Raw genomic sequence first — 25,418 nt, 5'->3', positions numbered from 1 at the left:
ATTTATTTAATAAAATGAACTGTGCTACTGCAGCATTTTACTCCAGTATTTTGCTGTAAACACTGTACTTTAAAGTGGTAATTTGCTGTAAATGCATTTTTATTATACAGCAGTAAACTATAGTGGCCATACTTAGTACTGTAGTCTACTATAACCTCCTTGAATAATGCATACTTCAAAGTGGTTATAGAAATTTTCAGAATTTACTATAGCATACTTTCAAGGAGGTGTAATTGCCAGTAGTATTTACTACAGTGCCTGTATGTTATACAATATTTTTAAAAAAAGCATTTACAGCAAATGTGCTCATTAACAATAGAATCCTGTATTAAAATGTGTTTTAAAAAAGTTGCAATAATTTAAGGTTGTGTGAAGTTTAGATTTTATTTTTCATAGAACATAATCCTGAATAAGGGACACTGCAATCACCACAGAGAGCATAGGGAAACTAGTACCTCTTCTTCAGACTTTCATAGCTGATAGCTTCTTTTTTTGTACTAATTGTTACTCACATGGGACTGTAAGGATGTAACATTTTATTTACAAATTCGTCCCTCGCTGAAGCTGGTGTTTGTGAAAGTTTAAGTAACTGACAAGGGGCAGGGAAAAGCTAATAAAGGGAATGAAAATTGATTATACCATACTACACCTCTTTTCAATAGCCAAAGACAAACCAGTTAACATCTTTTCTTTGAAATCTGGTGAGGACACATGGTGAGGACTGTTAAGATGGAGCAGGACTGTCAAGTCGGAAAACCCATGCCTGCAGCTGATCCCAATCTGACAAGCCCAGACAATCATCATGACCTCACTGCCAGTGCAAGAGAGGAAGTGGAAAGCACCAAGGAGAACGAGGGTGATTCCACACACATGGACCAGAGCAATGCCCAAGAGAAGCCAGTCATGAAAACTAAGATGGAACCCTCCTCCACAAAACTGTGTGTGTACCTGAACAAACTGGGGGGGCCCTTGAAGGCCTGGAAAGCCCGCTGGTTTATTTTCGAAGAGAAGAAGTGCCAGCTGTACTACTACAGAACGTCACAGGATGTCAATCCCTTGGGAAGCATTGACCTGGCTAACGCTACCTTTGGCTACCCGGCTCAAGCTCAGGAAGAGACCTTTCAAATTCAAATCCCAGGACGGGTTGTTGTGCTGAAGGTATGTCTTTTTAAAATTAAAGCAATAGGAAATCCCCTAATCTGTGAAGGTACAGTGCCTTGCGAAAGTATTCGGCCCCCTTGAACTTTACGACCTTTTGCCACATTTTGTGAAGAATCAACAACAAGTGGGACACAATCATGAAGTGGAACGAAATTTATTGGATATTTCAAACTTTTTTAACAAATAAAAAACTGAAAAATTGGGCGTGCAAAATTATTCAGCCCCCTTAAATTAATACTTTGTAGCGCCACCTTTTGCTGCGATTACAGCTGTAAGTCGCTTGGGGTATGTCTCTATCAGTTTTGCACATCGAGAGACTGAAATTTTTGCCCATTCCTCCTTGCAAAACAGCTCGAGCTCAGTGAGGTTGGATGGAGAGCATTTGTGAACAGCAGTTTTCAGTTCTTTCCACAGATTCTCGATTGGATTCAGGTCTGGACTTTGACTTGGCCATTCTAACACCTGGATATGTTTATTTGTGAACCATTCCATTGTAGATTTTGCTTTATGTTTTGGATCATTGTCTTGTTGGAAGACAAATCTCCGTCCCAGTCTCAGGTCTTTTGCAGACTCCATCAGGTTTTCTTCCAGAATGGTCCTGTATTTGGCTCCATCCATCTTCCCATCAATTTTAACCATCTTCCCTGTCCCTGCTGAAGAAAAGCAGGCCCAAACCATGATGCTGCCACCACCATGTTTGACAGTGGGGATGGTGTGTTCAGGGTGATGAGCTGTGTTGCTTTTACGCCAAACATAACGTTTTGCATTGTTGCCAAAAAGTTCGATTTTGGTTTCATCTGACCAGAGCACCTTCTTCCACATGTTTGGTGTGTCTCCCAGGTGGCTTGTGGCAAACTGTAAACGACACTTTTTATGGATATCTTTAAGAAATGGCTTTCTTCTTGCCACTCTTCCATAAAGGCCAGATTTGTGCAGTATACGACTGATTGTTGTCCTGTGGACAGAGTCTCCCACCTCAGCTGTAGATCTCTGCAGTTCATCCAGAGTGATCATGGGCCTCTTGGCTGCATCTCTGATCAGTCTTCTCCTTGTATGAGCTGAAAGTTTAGAGGGACGGCCAGGTCTTGGTAGATTTGTAGTGGTCTGATACTCCTTCCATTTCAATATTATCGCTTGCACAGTGCTCCTTGGGATGTTTAAAGCTTGGGAAATCTTTTTGTATCCAAATCCGGCTTTAAACTTCTCCACAACAGTATCTCGGACCTGCCTGGTGTGTTCCTTGTTCTTCACGATGCTCTCTGCGCTTTAAACGGACCTCTGAGACTATCACAGTGCAGGTGCATTTATACGGAGACTTGATTACACACAGGTGGATTCTATTTATCATCATTAGTCATTTAGGTCAACATTGGATCATTCAGAGATCCTCACTGAACTTCTGGAGAGTTTGCTGCACTGAAAGTAAAGGGGCTGAATAATTTTGCACGCCCAATTTTTCAGTTTTTTATTTGTTAAAAAAGTTTGAAATATCCAATAAATTTCGTTCCACTTCATGATTGTGTCCCACTTGTTGTTGATTCTTCACAAAAAATTACAGTTTCATATCTTTGTTTGAAGCCTGAAATGTGGCAAAAGGTCGCAAAGTTCAAGGGGGCCGAATACTTTCGCAAGGCACTGTACGTGAAGCAGTAACAAGCCAGCCAATAAAACTTAATCATATACATCTTGCACTTCCATTCGTTGAGTAGAACACACAAGTGCAGTTCTGAGTTGAAACAAACACAAGTTACAGCAAACATGTATTTTCATTAACAAAAAAAAAACACTGTTTGTGCCTATACTGATGTCTTAATTAAGTTATTTTGTTAGATACAACCGCTTTGGTTGAGGATACACTAATCAGTTTGGACTTCCACTTACTGTCATTTTTTTTCAAATAACCTTAAAAAACGATGTATCATTTTAAGAAAGTGCCCTTGTGCAATACCAAGGGTTCCCTTATAAATTTAACCACAGTAAATTTAACGCAGGAATTTAGCGTTTTTCCCATGGTTCTACAATGCATTTACTGTAGTTTACCATGGTTTATTAATGTTCTTTACCATACCTCTGTGTTCCAGGGATGGAAATAAGACTTCCATTACATAGCAGTTTGATCCATTCCTGGTTTTACTTTGAGTTTAATATGACACATCGGAACTTGTTACTTATACACTGTGGCTAATCAGGCTAATTTTAAAACCTGCAATGGAGGGAACTGCAATGCAATAGGGGTTTGAATGTCTGTCATTTGGTGCAGGGTGTAAAATTAGCTTTTGAGCACTGGGAACCTGAAAGTTTTATATATATATATATATATATATATATATATATATATATATATATATATATATATATATATACAGACGTGCTCAAATTTGTTGGTACCCTTACAGCTCTTTGAAATAATGCTTCATTCCTCCTGAAAAGTGATGAAATTAAAAGCTATTTTATCATGTATACTTGCATGCCTTTGGTATGTCATAGAATAAAGCAAAGAAGTTGTGAAAAGAGATGAATTATTGCTTATTCTACAAAGATATTCTAAAATGGCCTGGACACATTTGTTGGTACCCCTAGAAAAGATAATACATAATTGGATTATAGTGATATTTCAAACTAATTAGTTTCTTTAATTAGTATCACACATGTCTCCAATCTTGTAATCAGTCATTCAGCCTATTTAAATGGAGAAAAGTAGTCACTGTGCTGTTTGGTATCATTGTGTGCACCACACTGAACATGGACAAGAGAAAGCAAAGGAGAGAGTTGTATGAGGAGATCAGAAAGAAAATAATAGACAAGCATGGTAAAGGTAAAGGCTACAAGACCATCTCCAAGCAGCTTGATGTTCCTGTGACAACAGTTGCAAATATTATTAAGAAGTTTAAGGTCCATGGAACTGTAGCCAACCTCCCTGGGCGCGGCCGCAAGAGGAAAGTCGACCCCAGATTGAACAGAAGGATAGTGCGAATGGTAGAAAAAGAACCAAGGATAAATGCCAAAGAGATACAAGCTGAACTCCAAGGTGAAGGTACGTCAGTTTGTGATCGCACCATCCGTCGCTTTTTGAGCGAAAGTGGGCTCCATGGAAGAACACCCAGGAGGACTCCACTTTTGACAGAAAAACATAAAAAAGCCAGACTGGAATTTGCTAAAATGCATATTGACAAGCCACAATCCTTCTGGGAGAATGTCCTTTGGACAGATGAGTTAAAATTGGAGCTTTTTGGCAAGTCACATCAGCTCTATGTTCACAGACGAAAAAATGAAGCTTTCAAAGAAAATAACACTGTACCTACAGTGAAACATGGAGGAGGCTCGGTTATGTTTTGGGGCTGCTTTGCTGCGCCTGGCACAGGGTGCCTTGAATCTGTGCAGGGCACAATGAAATCTCAAGACTATCAAGGCATTCTGGAGCGAAACGTACTGCCCAGTGTCAGAAAGCTCTGTCTCAGTCGCAGGCCATGGGTCCTCCAACAGGATAGACCCAAAACACACAGCTAAAAGCACCCAAGAATGGATAAGAACAAAACATTGGACTATTCTGAAGTGGTCTTCTATGAGTCCTGATCTGAATCCTATCGAACATCTATGGAAAGAGCTGAAACTCGCAGTCTGGAGAAGGCACCCATCAAACCTGAGACAGCTGGAGCAGTTTGCTCAAGAAGAGTGGGCCAAACTACCTGTTAACAGGTGCAGAAGTCTCATTGAGAGCTACAGAAAACGTTTGATTGCAGTGATTGCCTCTAAAGGTTGTGCAACAAAATATTAGGTTAGTGGTCCCATCATTTTTGTCCATGCCATTTTCATTTGTTTTATTATTTACAATATTATGTTGAATAAAAAATCAAAAGCAAAGTCTGATTTCTGTTAAATATGGAATAAACAATGGTGGATGCCAATTACTTTTGTCACTTTCAAGTTATTTCAGAGAAAATTGTGCATTCTTCGTTTTTTGTGGAGGGGTACCAACAAATTTGAGCACGTCTGTATATAAATGTAATTTATACATGCATACAATTACATTAAATTAGCCATTGTATGGTCTCATGTTATGCTTTACCTAAAATAAATACATTCATCCTAAACTGGTATAGAAATGTATTCCCTGTATCTACTGGCATACATTTCATCAAATGCTCTTGTCAAATGCTCTTGGTTGTGAACACAAAAATAAGCATTACTGTTCTAGCTTTGTTGTTCTCAGTCTTTAAAATGTATATTAACAATCTAACAGCTTGCAGCTAACATGATTAACACTGTGCGTAATAATGATCTACGGATAAGCTTGATCAATTATGAAAGAGATTGTTGAATTAATTTGAAGCAGTAGCAATTTTATATATAATGTATGTTCCGTTCTAATATCCCATTATATAGTCACTTATAAGTTACGTTGCAGTACTCCACACCATTCTTCCCATGGCCTGAACTCAGAATAAACTGTCCAGCTAACAAGTTATAAATTGTTCATTGGCTATGAAAGAAGGGGTTCTTGCTAACTTTTCACTTGTAATCTTACATGAGCATCATCCAGCCAGTTGTGCAAGAAAAGGCTCTGATTGTTGTATGATAATGTGGGGGAGGAATGTATCCAAAGAAAAGACAAAAACTTAGTGTGTGGTGTATTGAGGGTTTAGTTGAAGGTAAAAGATTAAACTTCAAAGTATATTGAATTTGGTATTTGACTGCATTGTGACCACTTTAAAACCTTTATAGTTTGAGTTAAGCGAACAGAGCAAGGCTATCATTTTAATTTTTTTTTCTTATAAAGCTATAAAATAGCAGCTCTGTAAGTGTTTGCTGTAAAAAGGTTGTCAGTATAACAAAGGGAATCCTTTTCAGATGCTGCTTTGATAATACACAATAGCATCCCCCAAGCAGTTTTCCCTACATCTAAAATTTTTGCAATGATAAAAATGGATTACTGTGAAGGAATGGTTTGCAGTGTGCAGGTGTAGTGATGATGCAGTGCTCCAGAACAAACACACACAAGACAGTTCACAATTAACAGCTCTTTATTTTCAGCTGGGTTGCGTGCCAACAACACTTTAAATAATAAGCATGGGCTCTACACATCAATGTGTATTGCGCCATGCAAAAGGAGGGTTACAGTCCCGAAATAATAAAAACACTTTTTAAACACACAATACACAGACACAGACATGTCTCCTGACAGTGGGTGCTCTAGTGCAAGTGAATGGTGAAAGACAAACACAGAGGTAACAGTAGATCAGTGTAGTCCGGGGTTTGGTGCTGGCGTGCAGCGACAGCTCCCGGTTCGTGTTAGCCGTCTAGCCAAACAAACAATGACAGTTAGCTGACAAACAAACAGAACACAAAACACTCACAGTACTTTTAATTCTCCTGTGCATACGGTCCTTATAGTTTAACCATCAAAACTAAGGAACAGATCACTGGGGCCACTTCCCCTTAAAACCCTCCGTCATGCCCTCTTTCGGTGGCGCGGCCAATCACGTCTCCTCCAATCTGTGACTGACACATCACCTACCGCATTAAGGCGCTGACTTCGGGTATCGTGGCCCCACCCCCTTCCTGAATGTCCGGCTTTCGACTGACCCTGGAATGAACTGCAAAAACATCCATTCTGGGGCACTCTGTTCTGGTTATACAGCGCCCTCAGAGATTGAGAGGGAGATTGTTGACGAGGATTCATTCATTCTCTGTCACAATTACCAACCATTTTTATTAGTGGGGCTTGCGAAGCAAGAGTCCCCTCTTAAAATCTTCAACGTACTTCTTCTTCTTCTTATTCTTTGGCACGCTACTCCTCTTACACCGTTTAAGCTAGAAACACCGTTCAAACTTTAAAACATGTAGACCGGTCTGGAATAGTGTGCTTGTATACAACTTTTTGATATCTTTTATACTTTTTAAACTATTAAGCTTTTTATCCTTTTTTTGTCTATCTTCATTCACTTTAATGGGACTTTTTTCAACATTCTAAAGCTCCCCATTGTTTAAAAACTCCCAGACTTCCAACATTCTATTTACTGTAAACGATGTAACTTTTGACACAAATCAGCTACTTTGACCACTTTCCCAACAAGTAAGACAAAAAGTTAGAGGGTATGACATCTTTCTCTACTTCTCTGCTATTCAAATTTGAAATCAAAACATAAATAACTTTTACCAATCAAGAGGTACACCTGTTTTAGTAACCGCACCAACTAAATTTTTCTCTAACTTTTTATAAACTGCCATTTTGACCACTTTCCCAACAAGTTAGACAACTACTTAGAGCAAATGAAATCTTCCTCTACTTCTCAGCTATTCAAATATGAAATCAAAACAGGAATGGCGTCTACCAATCAAGAGGTACAGCTGTTTTAGTAACCGCATCAACTTCTTTCAGTAGGCTACTTCCCACTGTTGAATTAACTGTCATAGAACTTTGAGAAATATCAAATTCTAGCACATTCTAAGCATGAGACAATTAATAAACAATGTGACTTTTGACACAAATCAGCTACTTTGACCACTTTCCCAATAAAACAAGCCCCACAACTTGTAAAGTTACCATCTAGTTTGTTTTGTTTTACAGGCATTAAACAGCCAAGCCATGCTGTATTGGTTGCAGCAGCTGCAAATAAAACGGTGGCAGCACAATACCAGCCTGGTGAAAATACCTGCAGAGCCCTCCACTACCTCCACACAGCTCTGCCAGCTGCCTTCTGCACCTTTGGAAGGTAAGCTCACTGACAGCCCAGTTTTAATTCTAGCTCAAGTCGACCAAATTGTGTGTGGGGTGGGGTTCTTCAGTTTGTGATCTGATGGAGAAAAGGGTTCCAGGGTAGGTGTTGTGTGCATGCAAAACAAAAGAGCTGAACCGGAATAACCCAATTTAAATTATTTATTCTAAACGCTTACAAAGTGTTGCTATACTCTTGTAACCACCACATATTTTTTCATGTTTTGCGCTTTATTGTAATTATATCTAAGATATTTTCATGAGGTGTAATGTGAAGCAAGAAATGCAATGCTTTAATTAGGTGAGGTAACAAAAGTACCAGGACTTTGTTTATTGTGTCTGGTGTCAGATATCTTAATTAATTCAAACAATCAAAAATGATGATCATACAGGAGAATGTTGGTGCTGTGTGGTGGAAAGAACTCAAAATAACAAAAGGGTGATTTCAATTCTGCCCCATACCCATGCTGAGAGTGTTCACAGTGAGACAGTCTCATTTCTGCCAATGACTCGCCGGCTCTGTTGTGCTTGAAGCCTTGAAGCAGGCTTAGTTGCTGAGAACACAAACATGGTAACTAGACAGGGATTCACTTTGTGATGTTATCTTCTGCCTTGTTTCCATTTTTATAACAACAGCGTTGTGTGGAGGTGACTCTGGCTGTTCATCTGTCCATCTGTATGTCACACCTGTCTAATTTTGGTTAAACTAGGTGTACACATTCTGTGGTAATTTTTATTGTGCGTCCATTCATGTCTTGGGACTTTTCAGGAAACTGCATTGCCATTTCATAATGCTTATGTCATGGTCATGAATTTACAGTCATGGTGGGGAATGTATGTTAATGAAATACTTGGTTCATACTTGGATTCAGGTTAACCAAATTGGGTTAATATTGCTCCCTCCCAATGCTATTTTATTTATTTTTTCTCAATTTACTGCTGTGATAATAAAATTGTCAACTTTTATATTTTACAGTCCTTTTGCCTGTCCAAACTACTCACAAGACAAGCTGTAAAAATGTCTTAACACCAGATTTAAATACCACTGAACTCTTTATTAACAACACCCAGTAGACTTACACTATTTTAGATCTGGTGCTGTTTTAGACTAGGTACTGTATACAGGTTTAAAGCTGGCAAGATGTATATGCACCTCTGTATGTGTAATAAAATAGACCCAGTATTTACAGCTGACTCTTGTCTTCTGGTATAAGAATGACATATACTTTTAACCTGTACTTTCTTAAGACAGCAGCTTAAACAACACAGCCCGCAAACACCGTTTCTGACAGCTGTTGTGAGTGAGACTCTCTAATGTTGCCAGAAACTTTCCCAAGCAAAAGGTGCAGGGAAGGAAATTTTCATTTCACTAAAACATACATATATCTACAGCTTTTGGAAATACGGAGAATGGAACCAAATAATACATTTGTATATCTAATCATTTAATTATATTTACTCCATGAAGTCCAGCAAGTAAGTACAAATGTATTACAGTACATTAGAATGGCATTTCCACATGATAAATGAATATGTATGAAATGTGTACTTTGTTTGAAGGGATGGGCAGTTGAGATGCTTGTGCTCTTTTTCAGGAAGGACAGAGGACTTCCTCCCAGCAGTAAAGACCCCCAAGGGCCTAGTTGGAGAAGCCGCAGCACCCCATCACAGAGATACAGTAAGACACTACCTGCATACCTTGTTTTTTATGTGCTTCTTAGTGGGAAAACACACTGAATTAAATGGCTCTCTTACGTACAGTGTAAGTACCAAAATCACGGCAATGGCTAGGGCAATGTCAGTTGCTCATGATTTGCTAGCACCAAATATTTTGTAACCAAAATATATTCCTTGGCTTCTATTTAATAACAGCAAAGTTTTCACTAGTGGGAAGCAACATGTGCTTTTATCCTAAGGTCATTTTGTATTTGAAAATTTACAGAAGTTATTCAAACCTGTTATGTAAACTAGTCAGCCCTATCCAGGCAGCTGCCTGTAAGCAAGAGAAGCAACCAGTTGAGCTTTGGATTTTGTCATTTGTTGTGTACTACTTTAGTTTGTGTGTGTTTGTTTCTATGCATTTAGTTTCGTTTTCTCTGTACTTTGCCTTCAGAAGTCAGTTTGTGTTTCCTCTGCCTTGCCCTTACAGGAACACAGTCCTCAATATCTGTGGAAACAAGCCAGCTCAGGAGCTGAGGCGGAGTGTGTTCAACTTTGACAAGATTCAGCAGTCGGAAGACTGTCCCTGTGAGGATCCTGTGACACAGATACTGGGGGAAACAACAGGTGCGTCCTTCAGTTGACAGGAAACTGCCCTGCAAAGTCTGTGTCTCTGCTTAGTTCATGTCTGGATCAGTTCAATGCGGGGACCACCACAGTGGCACTGAAACTATTACATTCTTCTCATGCAGGGTAAGAACTCTTTCTGCTGTTATAAATGTGCAGAGGTTTCCTGTTCCTAAAAGGTGAACCATGCAGGAGTAAAGCTTGTTAATAAGATAAAGAATGAGCGTCAATAAAGCCTTTTTTTAAGAAATTTCTAGAAAACTCACTAAATAGCTAACAATTTCACCTTTCATTGAAAACAACAGCTCTTTTTAACAACTATTTTCTTTTGCAGCAAATTGTAGTTTTGGCTAGGCACCCTAGAATTAACATTGGCACTATGGGTTCTATGATGATTTTTGTATGTATAACAAATTTGAATTCCAGAAATAATCATTATTTTCTTTTTTTGTTTAATGATTATGAAGGGTATATTGTCAGGTAGGTGGCTCCAGAATAAAATAAAGAACCAGCAAGTTTAAGAAAAATATATATATATATATATTAAATATTCATGCATTTCAAATGCTTTCTTTGCTTGCTCTCTTTCCTAGCACCTCCAGCACCGCCTGTACCTCTGACACCCCCAGCACCTACAGTCCTTTCAGCTCCTTCAGTTTCTTCAGTTACAAACGAGTCTGCGCAGGAAGCAAAGACTGGAGGAAAGAGTTCTCCATCAAGCAGCATGAACAAGAGGGAGAAGAAAATGACCAGTTCTCTTCAGCCTTCTGGGGAGAAGGTGTCAGGAAAGGAGGAGAGCCCCGTGGACAAACTATCCAGACTCCAGCACGAGGTGTTCACGCTCACTGAGGAGCTCAAGTCACAAAAGGTATATGTTTGGTTTGGGTGTCTGAAGTATATTTAAGCACATAACAACTGATAACTGAGTTATTAAATAATATGTCTTGTGAGGCACTTGTACAATGAATGATTGAACCTTATAAATGTTTCCCATAGTAAAATCATAAAGCATAGTGGTACAGCATAGGTCAGCATTGTAAAGACCAGCTAGGTATGGTAAAGCATATTAATAAACATGGAAAGCCAGGGTACACTGTGGGAAAATAACAGTCTAATCACGGGAAAGCATGGGAAAACTGTAAAAAATACTGTGCAAAAACACAGTGGTAAACCTTTATAAAGTTGTATGATAGTATTTAAATATGATGTTGTATCTATAATAAGCATGGTATGAACGAACATAAGACAGAAACAGTGGATTTAGTCAAGCAGTTACACAAAGTAATACAAACTCAAATCCAAGACCAGCAATAATTTTGCCTAAACTGATTAAAGTACTGATCTACTGTATTGACTGTGTGATGTCTTAACTCTTTTTCTATGCAAGTCAGAAACCTGCACGCTCACCACAAATTGGTTGCTTTACTGTGCATTTTCTTTCCTCTTTGGCTAAGGTGTCACTGGGTGTGAAGGCAAACGCATTTAGCAGAATAACTCATGCATTACCTAACAGGAGAGCTTTTTAAAAGTGTGATAACTGTATTGCTGATAATCCAAATTGTTATAAACATGGTGGTATGATGTTCTATAGTAGCTGTGTATGTAAAATAGGGTTGAAGGGCACTTCTGAAACAGTGAAGAGAGTCTGTTGTTGCTTCATTGTCTGTAAGTGAAACTCTTGTGCTGTACTACTGTTCTTATGAATCCATAAAGGTTACAATGTAGAATTTTTGTTTATTATTTTGTCATCAACACATACAGTACAAGTGTATTAAAATACCAAATCTCTGGGGCCCCCCGAGGGGCTCAGCTGGTAAAGGCATGAGTGCATGGTGTGCAGAGTGAGTCAGGAAGTCAAGGGTAATTTTGTGCCCTGTGCAGGGACTGTTTCTGCAGGGCTAGATCTAAACAGTCACAATAGAGCTCCTGAATGCAATTCTGGGTTTTCGCTCATGACTCCTCTGTATTTTATGATGATAAAAAGACAGCTTACATTATTGCCTGTATGGTCACAAAACTTCCTTTTACATTTTTATGAGCTTCAATAAGCATATTTTATTGCTTCCCAAACATAAACTTTAATCTTGCATCGCCGCCTTCTTGTTTCCTGTTAGTAACCCATACGACTTTTAACGTGGTGCTCAAATGCACCTGATCTGCAACATGCAAGAGTTTGTAGCTAATTGTATATTTGATCTAAAATAGACCAACAGACACAATCTTTCTTTGTGCACAGAATTTATTGTGCATGTGCATTTTGACTTATTTTATCATTAGTTTTTGTGTCTTGATTAAAGACACGGTTATCCTGGACCTTATGAAACCACTTTACAAGACACCATTGCTCATTATTATTGTAATACTGGGACAGTATTTCCAGTGTTTGGTACTTTTATTGCATTATCATTGTTTTCTTCTTTCAGAGTACAAAGAACAGAGCTGCAAAAACAAGGTCTTTTTTGAGCCTGTTAAAAACACAAGTTAAGCTGATCTCCTGAATGGTTTGAAAAATGACCACCAGCAGGCAGTGTGCAGAATTTTCAGTCATTTTGCTGGTTGTTTCTAAAAACACTTCACTGAATTCAGCTTTTATAATTGGTTAAAAAAAGGACATTGTTATTGAAATAGTAGGTTGTGTGGTCCAATGGTTAAAGAAAAGGGCTTGTAATCAGGAGGTCCCCGGCTCAGATTCCAGTTCAGCCACTGAGTCACTGTGTGACCCTGAGCAAGTCACTTAACCTCCTTGTGGTCCGTCTTTCAGGTGGGACGTTGTTGTAAGTGACTCTGCAGCTGATGTATAGTTCACACACGCTAGTCTCTGTAAGTTGCCTTGGATAAAGGTGTCTGCAAAATAAACAAAATAGTAATAATAATAATGTCTGATAATTGGTTTTAAGGCCACTGACGTATAATATAGGGCAGAGCTTCAGAGCCTTTTCTCATATGCACTACTAATAAATACTGCAACAGGCTGTTTTTTAGGGAAAATTGCATTGTACAGTAGACTATTGCATTGTACAGTAGACTATTTGAATTTACCTATAGCCATAACTGTAATTAAATGCATTATGTTAACAGCTGTTCTTATATGATAAGTAAAACAGTATTTTTTTATTCAAAGGGATATTTCAGATTTTTCAGGAAATGCAAGAATCAAAAACCTAAAACAAATACTATACCAGGCATTTTTAGTATGGCACAGTTTATTATCAGTACTCCAAACAAATCACTAATCTGAACAGGTCTGATCCCACCTGGTTCAGATTACAAAGAAAGTACAGGTGCATTATTCAGGGACCACCTATAGTATATTTATTTACGGGACCTCCAACACAGCTCATGAAGCTTCACCTTTAAGAGTAAATGACCATAGTGTTTTTGTTTTGAAATCAGGAGCTGGTGCGACTCCTTCACAAGGCCCTGGAGGCAGCACAGCAGGAGAAGAGGACCAGCAAACAGTTCCTGTCAGCAGCAGGGGAGCAGGAGCGGCTGGAACTGGTGCGGCACAAAGAGAGGTGTATCGCGGACCTGGACGGCCGCCTGGAGGCCCTGCTCAAAGACAAGGAGGAGCTGGAGCAGCGGCTGGCCATGCAGGACTGCCAAGTGAATGAGCTGCAGCAGCACGTGCAGCTCATGATGGAGAAGAACAACGCCAAGCAGGAAGTCATCCTCAAGCTCTCCGAGCAGCGTACCGTAGCCAACTCCATGGGCACAGAGACCTTCTGCAGGCTGCAGGAGAAGATTGAGCACCTCAAGGTTATTTTAAAAGTTACTTTTACATTACAGCCATGGGAAGTATGTCAACTCTTGTTTCAAGAAACACGGATAAAACCACACTCTTTTTTTTGGTTTTGTTTGACCACCATGTAATCCTGCATGATGTGAAAAAGCAGTAAAGTAACTGATCCATGTTTTCACTGCTGGGGTGTCACATACGGTAATCTGCACCTTCTTTGCATCCAATAAGCATTACAAACATGACATCTTAACTAGATTTTATTAGCATTGGAGCAGACACACAATTACTGTTTGCCACTCCAGTCTAAGAATGATTCATTTGTAGTAGAACCGGTCCAGGGGTCCAGCTAATATATACTAATATTGTATCTCAGAGGAAGTCGTTTTAGTATATTGTAGTTTCTTTATTAACGTCGGGGCATTATAAATGTCAGGTACATCAGTGTGCCTAAAACACCAAAGTACGACACAGCATGTATTCCATACAAAAAAATCTGTGAAAATGACTGCACAAGCACTGAAGTACAGTATTTCTCAGTTTACAAAACAGCATTCCAAACAGTTCTTAACGTGCTTTCTCAGTGTATGCCAAAGTAATCTGACAGGTTTTTTTACATTGTGTGTGTGTGTGTTAACCTGAGACATAAACAACAACAAGGATGCACGCTTTTTAACAGTACAGTAATTTTATGAATCCTTTACTTTTCTTTTATTTACTATGGTTAAACTGGGCAGTTATGTGAAGTGACAGCGTGTACAAATTCTGACCTGCTAAGAGCTGAATTTACTGTTTTAGACCCATAATAAAATGTGCATTGGTCAGTTTCCATCAGTACCATTCAGTTGGTAGCAGCATATGCAAGTCACACATGGCACAGGTCCATTGGGTAATGATGGTGTCATATCTTGCAGGATCAGATACGACAGGTTCGACTGTACTTTGTATCACGTTACTGTGATTTTGTACTCTATAGGTCAGGCTTGCACAGTGTTGATGTGATGTTACAATGAACAGCAAAAATTATTATAATAACATAAACATACTGTATATATATAAAAAAAAAGATCCCTGTGTAACCCCAGGCTACTAGGCATGAGGGGGTACACTGCTCTCTGATAAGTTAGGAGACCAGTTATCTGCTTATTAGCAAAACTTAAATATAAAGTCAAATAATAATTCCAGACACGTGATCAGTTGGCCAACTATTTTTTTCTTCTATTTCTTTGTTATTAGAACAAAACAAGTATATTGTTTTTGTACAGTGTATTAATTGACATTAGTTAGCCACACTTTTTTTTTTACGTATCCCAGCGATTTTCAAACAGTGTTTTATAGGGTACAAATGAGTACAATTATGAAAGCAAAGAAAAGCAGTGATCAGTCAGGACTAGGTCAAACCTGTGCTCTTAATAAGTAGAGCTCACAGTAGAAATGTTTTAAGTACAACCACAGATTGTGTTCTGATTTCATTCGTTTACTGTGTTTAAAAAACATATATGTTCAAAAAATATATTATCCTTACCTACAAGTCTTTAATGCAGTATCGTCACTGTGTAAGGCTAATATATAAGTGACTTTATTTAATACTAAACAACTTATTTTCAGCTTTTATAGCCTAGGCCCCAGATTAATAGTAATAGTAATGAGTTTCGTTTATTTCTTTTTTCTTATAGCTTTAACCACAAAACCACAATGAGATCTGTGATTTCGCCTAGAGACATCTCTGTCTGCACTAAGAAGCCAAAGTAAATTAAAGAACAACTAGCATGCTGGTACATTATGATAAAGCAAACTGCTTAGTGACACATGGATTGCAAGTGGTTCTAATGTAGTGACGCAAGCTGGTGACCTACTGGGCACTATTCTTACACAGTCTAACGCAAAAAACAAAACAAAATAAAAAAAAACAACAACTTTAGATTCACTTTGTATCATTTTCACATCCTGGTAACTTTTTAAAAGTTTAAAGCATTCCTTTGGCCTCCTGTTTAACCACAGTATTTCTGCAGTTTTACCCATGCTTTTCCCATGGTTATACAATGCATTTATAATAATTTACCTGGGTTTTACCATGTTTATTAATATACTTTTATTATTATTTATTTCTTAGCAGACACCCTTATCTAGGGCGACTTACAATTGTTACAAGATATCACATTATTTTTACATACAATTACCCATTTATACAGTTGGGTTTTTACTGGAGCAATCGAGGTAAAGTACCTTGCTCAAGGGTACAGCAGCAGTGTCCCCCAGCTGGGATTGAACCCACGACCCTCGGGTCAAGAGTCCAGAGCCCTAACCACTCCTCCACATACCTTCTTACCTTGTTATTGTAGTCTAGTATCTGCATAAATAAAGACATAGGCAGTCAGTATTTTTGGTCAATTATTTGATTTTTTTGCAGAGATGCTTCCTCTGTTATGTTTCTCTTTAGTAATTTGTGGTTTTTCTTTTTTCATTTTATACTGTACTTCCCTTATTTTTATAATTCTTTGTACTCCTGCTAGGTTTCACTCCTTGTTTCTTCTTCTTAGTTGACTGTCATAGTAGTTCTGACTGGCTGGCTGTTAGCCTGGTCAGCAACCTCGGGTGTGTTCATGCATTACTAATTAAAACCACAGAGAAGTTAGCAACTGAGCCAGCTCCAGTCTCCCAGAATGAACAGATCAGACTGACTGGGATGTTTCCCTTTCATCTCCAAATCTAGGTCTTCTCTAGATGCAGAAAGCAAATTGGAAAGATATGTAGTGAATTCTAAATACAGTACAGTGCTGTGAATGTAGGGCACTGTTCACAAAAACACAAATGCCTGGTTTGCAAATTAAATTAATGTTTAATCTTGTTGACCCCAATGTGTTCTTTGGGGTGGGTCAAGTTGTAGCTGTTTCTGTATCAGTGCTTGATCTGTCCTAGTGCCTGCGTCATGGCTCCATATAGTGATATCCCCTGAGTGCACTGTGCAATGAAACAGCTACTGGCTGGTATGATTGCAGCAAATTAGATGTTTTATCTATCTGGTCTGATTGGCAATGGTTTTAAATTATTTTAGATATATTTAGGATCAGACCATTTTTGTGACATGAAAAACTATTGTACTAGAGTAGAGTTGTTTCAGGATTTCTGGGAGCACTTGAATTAATAGGTATCACATTTGATACCAGGGTGACTCTGGTTTAAAGAAGAACCAAATAGCAAAAATTGTAAAAATAAATAAATAAATATAATTTCAGTTGCAGGCTATGCTAAAACTGCTAAAATTGCCAAAAACATAAACGCTTTGATTTCCGAATCGTAATCGGGAAAAAAAACATGTATTGTACACAACAGTTTAACTTTCAAAGAAATGACCCTTCACAGCCACAGTGTCCATAAGCACTCGGGTGACACACATATTGCACTGTAGAAAATAGCAGTCTTGTAATTAATATAAGCAGCACAAGGGAACAAGTGAACACTGCAGCGAAGAGGATTTTTAAATAAAATTAATTTAAGGAGCAGAAGCAAGATTATAATTGGAATGGCTCCATCAGAACTGTAAAATTAGTTATTTGGAAATGTACTAGGTTCATTTTTACATTTTAATAAACAAGTTCAACCCAGTTAAAAATTTACAGGGTGTAGAAACCCTCTGCCTTTGGACTTCCCTGTCTTGGAAATGAGTGGGAGGTTGTGGGAGGGTTACTGCTTTCACCAGCTGCTGTGTTTTGTTTTAATCCTAACCCTAAACCTCTCTTTTGTGTTGCAGTGTGCCTACCTGGAGGCCAAAAACTGCCAGATTGAGAGCAAGTACCTGGTCGTGCTGCGCAGGCTGCAGGAGAGCAAAGGGCTGGACAGCAGTCAGCAGGAGATGGTGAAAAGGCTCATTGAGGACTCACTGCAGGGAGACAAGAAGGATGGCTTTAAACTCAACCCTGTCAGGTAAGACAGTACTGACATTTCCATACCGGGATTTCACAGCGAAAACTTTTTTCCCCCCGGTTACTTTCTTGTTTTTTTGTTACTAAGTATATTCAAATATTTAAAATGCAATTCTATTGCTAAACTGATGATGTGATTGCAAGCTACACCAGTTCCATTTTCATACAATACCCTCATAAACCGAACTGAAATACCAAAACAAGCAAAGGATCAAAATGTTAATGTTGGTTTGTTGCAATTGTGATCTAATAGGTGCGCAAATGAAAAGCCAAAAAAGAGCTGGAACTTACAGTAGTTTCTGGGCTTTGCTGTCTATGATTTTCTATGTCATGTGCCCTGCTCTTTTAATGTGATAATTTAATAATTGAGAAAAATATATATTTTGTTTATTGTCACTTCTTTAAAACAAAACAAAAGAAACTCTTTTTGTTTTGTTGCATGGTCTGTTTAGAACAGAAGTGCAAATTATATGCATTTCCTATTTTTCATGATTATTTTCTCAGTTTGTTTTTGTCAATATTATAGAAACTCCTTTCGTAGAGTTTACTGTAGTCTTAACAACTGCACAGGAACTCAGATTGAATAGTATTGATTGTAAATTGAACAGAAAATGTTTGTTCTGCTGTTCGAGCGATTGATGCAAGCAGCTGAAATGAGCTTGCTGTTAACTGTATAGTAATCCACATCACAATACCACTGCACACCTTAGCAGGCAAAAAGAAAGGTCAAAGATTGGATTGACATTGAACTGCTCCCTAACCAACCACATAAAGAGCAATGTGCGTCAATAAACACTGCAATTCCAGGACCATATATAAGGGTTGATGTTAGGCAGTGAAGGTGTATATATGCCCAAAAAGAAGTTCAAGGCAGTATCACGGGTAAAGTGTCTTATTTTGCAGATTGTGCACAGAACTATTTTATAAATTATGTGTACAGATTATTATTATTTTTTTATACAGCAAATAGATTGATAAATGCACTGACATCTTCAAAATCAACGTCAAAGTTATTCAAGCACTTTACAATAGCTTGTGAAACGGTGTTGTCATTAACAGCCTGAGGGTAAAGTGTATCTGCAAGGACAGCTTTCAGTTCTATGTCAGATGCATGTTCACCATTTAGGCCCTGCAAAACAAATACAATGTGAAACATATATTGCTATTGGGCATCAGTCGACGCGTCGGTGACCATTGACAAGCAACCAGACTGTTTTACTAATTCCATAATCTCCTGCTTGTGATAGTCGGCAACTTTAGGTAAGTATTCACGTCTCAGCTGGGCTGATGAAGGAATCACTCCACCATTTGCTACACTCAGTATGAAGAAATTACATAACTTTTGGTTGTCCAGTTTTTCAAGAGGGATATTTGCGCAAACAAACATCCCTGTCAGGTCAAAATTTAATGTGTTTCGTGCTTCACGGTTTTCAGTGGACTTTTGGAACATGGAAGTTCACGTTTTTGGCTTCTTGGATTTCCGCCTTTCTCTTTCAGTGAATACTTGAATCTAAATGCCTGTCAAGAGATGATTTGCAGTAACATTGCAGGACATACAGAATAGCTTACCTCCATCGTATGAAATACAAATAATAATTATAAGAATATTGAAAAAAATCACGGTATTGGGCTAAGTTCGCAATTTCTGCGCAGTTCGTGAAATCTCGATTTACACAGGGCCTTATACATAACCCTAGGCAGGTTAGTTTCAGGCACATATACCATTTACACATAACCCTTTCCTGGTTCTTGTACTGGCTTCCAAACACATTTACCTCCTCCTAACCGTCAAACTTCAGCCCACTCCCTTCTCTCCCTTTGTCTCTCTCCGCCAACTGTTCCAACTCAACTAACTAACTCCATGCTCTCCTGCAGCGATGGGGAGGAATACGCTGGCAGAGGGGACTGATTAGAAATATAACAGTACAACTTAACATAGAGGTTCATTACACATAACTAAATCACAAAAACCTGGAGCCATGCACCTACTGTACAATGTTGTATGATAATTTAGGGAATATGTGAATACTGCATGTTACCAGCATCCTTGTTTAATTTTGTGTTCCTTCCCAGTGAGTATGACGACTATGGATTCAAGACCATTCCTGATTATGAAGTAGAGGACGTGAAGCTCCTGGCCAAAATCCAGGCCCTGGAGATCCTTTCCAACAACCTGCGCAACAATGAGATGGTGGACAAGCCTTTGCGGACAAGGTGGGCTAACTACCTGGCCAGCCGTCCCTTGGACCAGCTGGCTCCCTCCCCAGAGCTGAAGGGCCTGATCCGGTGTGGGATCCCTGTGGAGTACCGGGAGCAGGTGTGGCGCTGGATCGTGAGGACACGGACGCAGGTCTCTAGGAAGTGGAATCCCAATCGCTACCAGGAGCTGAGGAAGCACTGCGAGGTGTCGGAGCACCTGGCCTCGCGGCAGATCAGGCTGGACCTGCACCGCACCCTCACCAGCAATAAGCACTTCTCCTCGCCCACCTCCGACGCAGTCCAAAAGCTGCAGCGCATTCTGCTAGCCTTCTCCTGGCAAAACCCCACCATCGGCTACTGCCAGGGCCTCAACCGATACTGTACCTTTTGTATTGAAAGTTCTTAATGCCATTCGCTCATTAAGTAGTAAAAGGTGTTGCCAAAAAAGACAAAACACTTTCTTGTACTTCTTGGACGTGGACTAGCATAACTTATCCTTTTCTAAAACAGAGAATAATGCCTATTACCGGTAAGCAGTGCCACAGGTAATGGCAGCATTACTGGTGTTTAACATTTTAGAGCACTTCGTTGGAGGTAGCTATGCCAGGACACTATACTAGAGCAATGTGTTGTTGTATTATAAATAGCAATAAGAATACACATGCAAACAGTGTTTATTTATTGATTTGAGAAATTATGACACCTAGTGGTTGTTAACTGTGTTGTGTATTCTTAGCTACTCATCCCTCCCCTGTACAATATATCTTTTTCTGGAATCACAAATATACTGGCCCAGATATGTTCTTTAATATTCTACACAACTGTAAAGACAACTGTGGTGGAAAGCACGAGTGGCCATATTCAGGCAGATTAAAAATAATTCCGGCGCCTCCTCAAGACTCACCTCTTCAGACAGCACCTGTAGAAACTCCTCTTTTCCATCTGGACACTTATCACTCTTCCTTAAATGCACTTTACTTGCTCTTATCTGCTCCCTATTTTACTGCATTTAACCCTGTACTTTAGAGTACTGTAATCTGTCGAGTGTCATTTAATCTGTAGTATTTTGTATTTAATTATATCCTGATGTAACTATCACTGACACTGTTATCTGTTCCGTTATTGAATCGTAATCGTATTAATACTTATACTGATTCTTGAAATGTATTTTTGTCAACGACTGTAAGTCACCCTGGATAAGGGTGTCTGCTAAGAAATAAAATAATAATAAATACAAATAAGTGTATAATTTACATAATTTCTTGCTAGTTTCATACATCAAATTCCTCTGAATTTATTTCAAAATAGGGCCTAAAATGTGTAAAAATGTGGCTTGGCACACCTATGTGTCCCCCTTTTCTTCTGAATATTAGCAGCACACTTCCAGTGGAGTCATGTGGTGTGTGTGTTTCCTCTTGCAGGTTGGCAGCTATTGCACTTTTAGTTCTGAAGGGTGAAGAGGATGCCTTCTGGTGTCTGGTGGCTGTTGTTGAAATCATAATGCCACAAGACTACTACAGCAAAACCCTCACTGCCTCTCAGGTACAGTATGTACAACAACTGATTTCAAATCAGCGAACCCTCTTCTTCCCTCCAGGGACACAAGGAAGCAACAAGCCCTTGCCACCTCTCGATCTTAGGCAACTTTCTCTGCCTCATTTTCTTTTCCCTTGTGGTATCCATTGTAGAGCTACCTTCTGGATATGGGTTTGTTCCATCCTGAGTACGTGGCCTATACACCTCAGTCTTCTTCTTTTTGTATCTGTGATGATTTGGTCTTCTCGTGGAGTTCTTTATTTGAGATTTTGTTTGACCAGTTTTTGCCTATTTTCCAAAGGCACCTGTTATGGAAATTGGCTAATTTGTCCATGTCTCTCCGTTATTACTAAGAAAATGTTACAATATTTGTGACACTGCTCATCAGCCTATAGCTGAGTTTTAATGCTATCCCCTCTGCTTCACCAGTAAGTACTGTGGATGTGCTAATTCAGGCAGTCATAGTCCCTATTTGTTCTAACAGCTGAGCAACTCCTGCTGCTCTAAGCAGAGCTCTTTGTTCCTTGCAGGCTGATCAGAGGGTGTTCCGTGACTTTCTTGCTGAGAAGATGCCTTGCCTGATGGCCCACTTCAAGGAGCACAGCATCGATCATTCCCTCATCACCTTCAGCTGGTTCCTGGTGGTCTTCGTGGAAAGTCTGGTCAGCGACATCCTGCTCAGAGCGTGGGATGCTTTCCTCTATGAGGGCACAAAGGTACAGCGCCGGCTGTGTTTAATACCCACCCCACCACCACCAACACCAGCCACACCACCCACACTTACCCAACTGTGTTGAAACGTGCTTAATACATTTTTCAGCACAAATTGTTGAGAAAAATTGTCTTAACTTGCAAACATGTGTACAGTATGTCACACTTACATTGTAACAGCTTATCCAATTATTTTAAATTATAGTAATGACATTTTAGAGTTATAGAGAGTAAAAATGAAAAACATGGAAATAAGTAAAATATAATTAATTATAAAAGGGCTCAGTCCAGTGACGACTTGATGAGCGAAAGTATCCTTCTTTTTTAACCTGAACAGTATTTCCTTCTTTCTGTTTCCAGGTGATATTTCGCTATGCACTGGCCCTCTTTAAGTACAATGAAGAGGACATTCTAAAAATTCACGACAATCTGGAAATCTACCAATACCTCCGTTTTTTCACCAAAACGATCTCTGATGGCAGGTGAGGCAGAATGAGGATGATGATAATGTACAGCAGACGCATCAGACCAGTTGCTGTCAATCGCAGACTGTATAAACAGTTCACACTCATCTCACTCACTCCAGTGGCCATGCTTTTAACCACTAGTAAAGTTAGCGATTTCAGTAAACTGTCTTGTACCATTTTGATGATGGTAAATGTGAACAGTGATTTTGCAGTTTACTGAGCTTTACCATGCATCCACTATGAAACCGTAAGTCCTTCTTTACCATTCACTTCCTACAGGTAATGGAGCCCCCACATAATGTCCTCTTTGCAGCGTAGAAAACAGATGTACTGTATGTATAGCTGTTTAATGAACAGTTTGCAAGCAGATTATTAAAGTGTTGAACAATTTAACTGGTAGGTCAATTGGCTGGTTTCACAGGCCCTGATTAGCACTAATCCTGGACTACCTATTGTTATCTTAGGTAAGGTAGTCCAAAATTAGTGCTAATTGTAGTTTGTGAAACCAGCCGTTTAAGATCCTATTAAAAACAGAATTTTCTTGCCATTAGGTCTTAGTAGTAAAAATAAGTTATCCTAAGGATGAATAATTCCAAGGTTCTGTTGCCTTTTATTTACTGAAAACATTTCCTTTCTGTTATACTGTAGCACGGAACTGGATCAATCAGTCTGCTTTCTCTTGATTTTCAGTGAAATAACTGGGATTATATGATAATAATTTGGCAGAGCTTTCTCACAATGACTGTAAAGCAGCAAAAATATGTTTCCATTTAGTTCTCAAAGCCTTTTCATTGGAATTATTGATTCAATCACCATGTTTCTCCTCTGCCCAGCCACTAAACCTGAAATACAAACACATTCATTTAGATGCAGCCATTCATGCTTCAGTATTAGACAAGAATCCAGGCAGTGCTGGCTGTGCAGAGACAGGGGGCCATTGACTGATTTGGACCACCTGAAGATTGATACACTGTAGAAGTTAATGGGTTCAATCTCTAAACAATTATGTTATAAAATTAGCAAGCAACAACTTTGTATGTCAGACTTACATTTTTTGTTCCTGTTAGAACTGTGCATTGTTTCTCAAGTGTGTGTTTGTCTTTTTGTCTTTTTATGACTTTACTTTTGGCAGGCCCATACGTTATTGTTTATTTATTTATTTGTGTATTTTTTGAAAGGGGGAAAAATGCAGAGTTCCCAGGTCCTTTAACTTTGCAGTTGTTTCATCAGTGGCATTTTGTTTTCTCTTTATCTTCTGTCTTTAGGAAACTAATGACCATAGTGTTTAATGATATGAACCCCTTCCCTATGAAGCTGCTGAAGAACAGACGAGAGTTTCACATGGAGAGGCTGACAGCCGAGCTGCTGGAGCTGGAGAGGATACAGGAGGAGTTTGTGAAAGAACAACAAGTGGAGTGCAAAGACAAGGACCTGGACACTGCTGTCAACGAAGATGAAGAAGTAATACAGACTGCAGTTAGCTTGCATCACACGTCCTGACGTTATTGAAAAATTACACATCACTGATACTATTTAAACTAATTTGTTTGCCTTATTATTCCCTTCTGTGGAATATAGTGGGGCTTACATATTGTGTATGTCACACATACATCTAACTGTTATCCTTTGTCTGTTGTTGAGTATATAGGTATGTCAGACTTACATTTTTACATGTACAGTTCTGCTCTTATTTTGTAATGGCGCACGTAATGTACCGACATACTTGTTTTAGAGTCAACAAATTAAGTTTACCAAACCTGTCAAAATGCAGAATATTAATGGAAATAGGTGTGTTGGTAATACACACACACACTACATCTCTGAATGCTTGACTTCAAATCCAGTTTGTCACACATGAAAGGAGTATGGTGGTCCTAAGCCCTCGGCTTCCACATCACAAAACCAACACACAGTGCAGCACAATTGGCACAAAGGATAAACCTGTTTCTTATCTCATAAAACAGCCTTTTACTATAATTATCATCTGTCAGTCTCTGAATTTCTTCAATCAGCAGTTCCATTCCACTCAGATCAGTTCAGTAAATTAATTATTTTGTAGTTTCCCAAGAAAACAAAAACTCATTGGAGATCTTGAAAATTAATGTCTTGAAATGTGATTAATTTAGGCCAGGCTAATCTGAACAAGTACAGAGATTCCAGTTACTTTTCAGACCGGCAACCAGGTTCCAGATTTTCTAAACGAGACTATCTCTGAAATAAACTTATTTTTTATGCATTGGTTGTTTGTTTATATTTCTGAAAATTGCATAGTTCAGTTATTGCTAAGTTAAGTGGAAGACGTTGCTTTGTTTAATTATGTTAAATTGTATGGCAATCCTTCATGATTTGCATGAGTTCACTTAGGTTTAGAGGTACAGTTTTAATTCATGTACCTCTGATAAACCTAAACTAAGTGACGAAAGCAAAAACACAAACGTTTTTTACTTGAGCTTGAAAAGGAAAATATAGGATGAATACAGTGCTATATATACTGTGTGTGTGTATATGTATATATATATATATATATATATATATATATATATATATATATATATATATATATATATATAAAATATTATTATTTATTTCTTAGCAGACGCCCTTATCCATATATATATAATTGATCGCTACATATAGATTTTTCAACGCTGGTAAAATGTTTAATTCAGTAATGATTTTAAAAA

At 38.7% G+C, this 25,418-nt stretch overlaps 2 protein-coding genes across 2 annotated transcripts; both read left to right on the top strand.

Moving 5' to 3' along the window:
* Positions 1-644: 644 nt before the first annotated feature.
* Positions 645-9,667, top strand: LOC117971572 (TBC1 domain family member 2A-like). Its single transcript, XM_059023421.1, has 3 exons — positions 645-1,195; positions 9,472-9,554; positions 9,638-9,667. The coding sequence occupies exons 1-3, from the start codon at positions 712-714 to the stop codon at positions 9,665-9,667; spliced, it is 597 nt and encodes a 198-aa protein (XP_058879404.1). The 5' UTR covers positions 645-711.
* Positions 9,668-9,938: 271 nt separating this feature from the next.
* On the top strand, positions 9,939-24,970 carry LOC117972251 (TBC1 domain family member 2A-like). Its single transcript, XM_059022369.1, has 9 exons — positions 9,939-10,162; positions 10,756-11,030; positions 13,556-13,918; positions 17,650-17,822; positions 19,895-20,392; positions 21,439-21,562; positions 22,087-22,272; positions 22,628-22,749; positions 24,000-24,970. The coding sequence occupies exons 1-9, from the start codon at positions 9,952-9,954 to the stop codon at positions 24,232-24,234; spliced, it is 2,187 nt and encodes a 728-aa protein (XP_058878352.1). The 5' UTR covers positions 9,939-9,951; the 3' UTR covers positions 24,235-24,970.
* Positions 24,971-25,418: the final 448 nt, after the last annotated feature.

Source organism: Acipenser ruthenus, chromosome 4 (genome assembly GCF_902713425.1).
Source record: "Acipenser ruthenus chromosome 4, fAciRut3.2 maternal haplotype, whole genome shotgun sequence".
NCBI classification, from domain to species: domain Eukaryota; kingdom Metazoa; phylum Chordata; class Actinopteri; order Acipenseriformes; family Acipenseridae; genus Acipenser; species Acipenser ruthenus.
The sequence above is the reverse complement of the archived record's forward strand: the minus strand, read 5'-3'. Positions and strand labels throughout refer to the sequence as shown.

Excerpts from the sequence above, each read along its gene's own strand:
- LOC117971572 (XM_059023421.1), top strand. The coding sequence starts at position 712 with ATGGTGAGGACTGTTAAGATGGAGCAGGACTGTCAAGTCGGAAAACCC. Across the intron at positions 1,196-9,471 it reads TAAAGCAATAGGAAATCCCC|GAAGGACAGAGGACTTCCTC; the intron begins TAATCTGTGAAG and ends GCTCTTTTTCAG. Across the intron at positions 9,555-9,637 it reads CACCCCATCACAGAGATACA|TGTAAGTACCAAAATCACGG; the intron begins GTAAGACACTAC and ends TCTTACGTACAG.
- LOC117972251 (XM_059022369.1), top strand. The coding sequence starts at position 9,952 with ATGCATTTAGTTTCGTTTTCTCTGTACTTTGCCTTCAGAAGTCAGTTT. Across the intron at positions 11,031-13,555 it reads AGGAGCTCAAGTCACAAAAG|GAGCTGGTGCGACTCCTTCA; the intron begins GTATATGTTTGG and ends TTTTGAAATCAG. Across the intron at positions 13,919-17,649 it reads AGAAGATTGAGCACCTCAAG|TGTGCCTACCTGGAGGCCAA; the intron begins GTTATTTTAAAA and ends TTTGTGTTGCAG.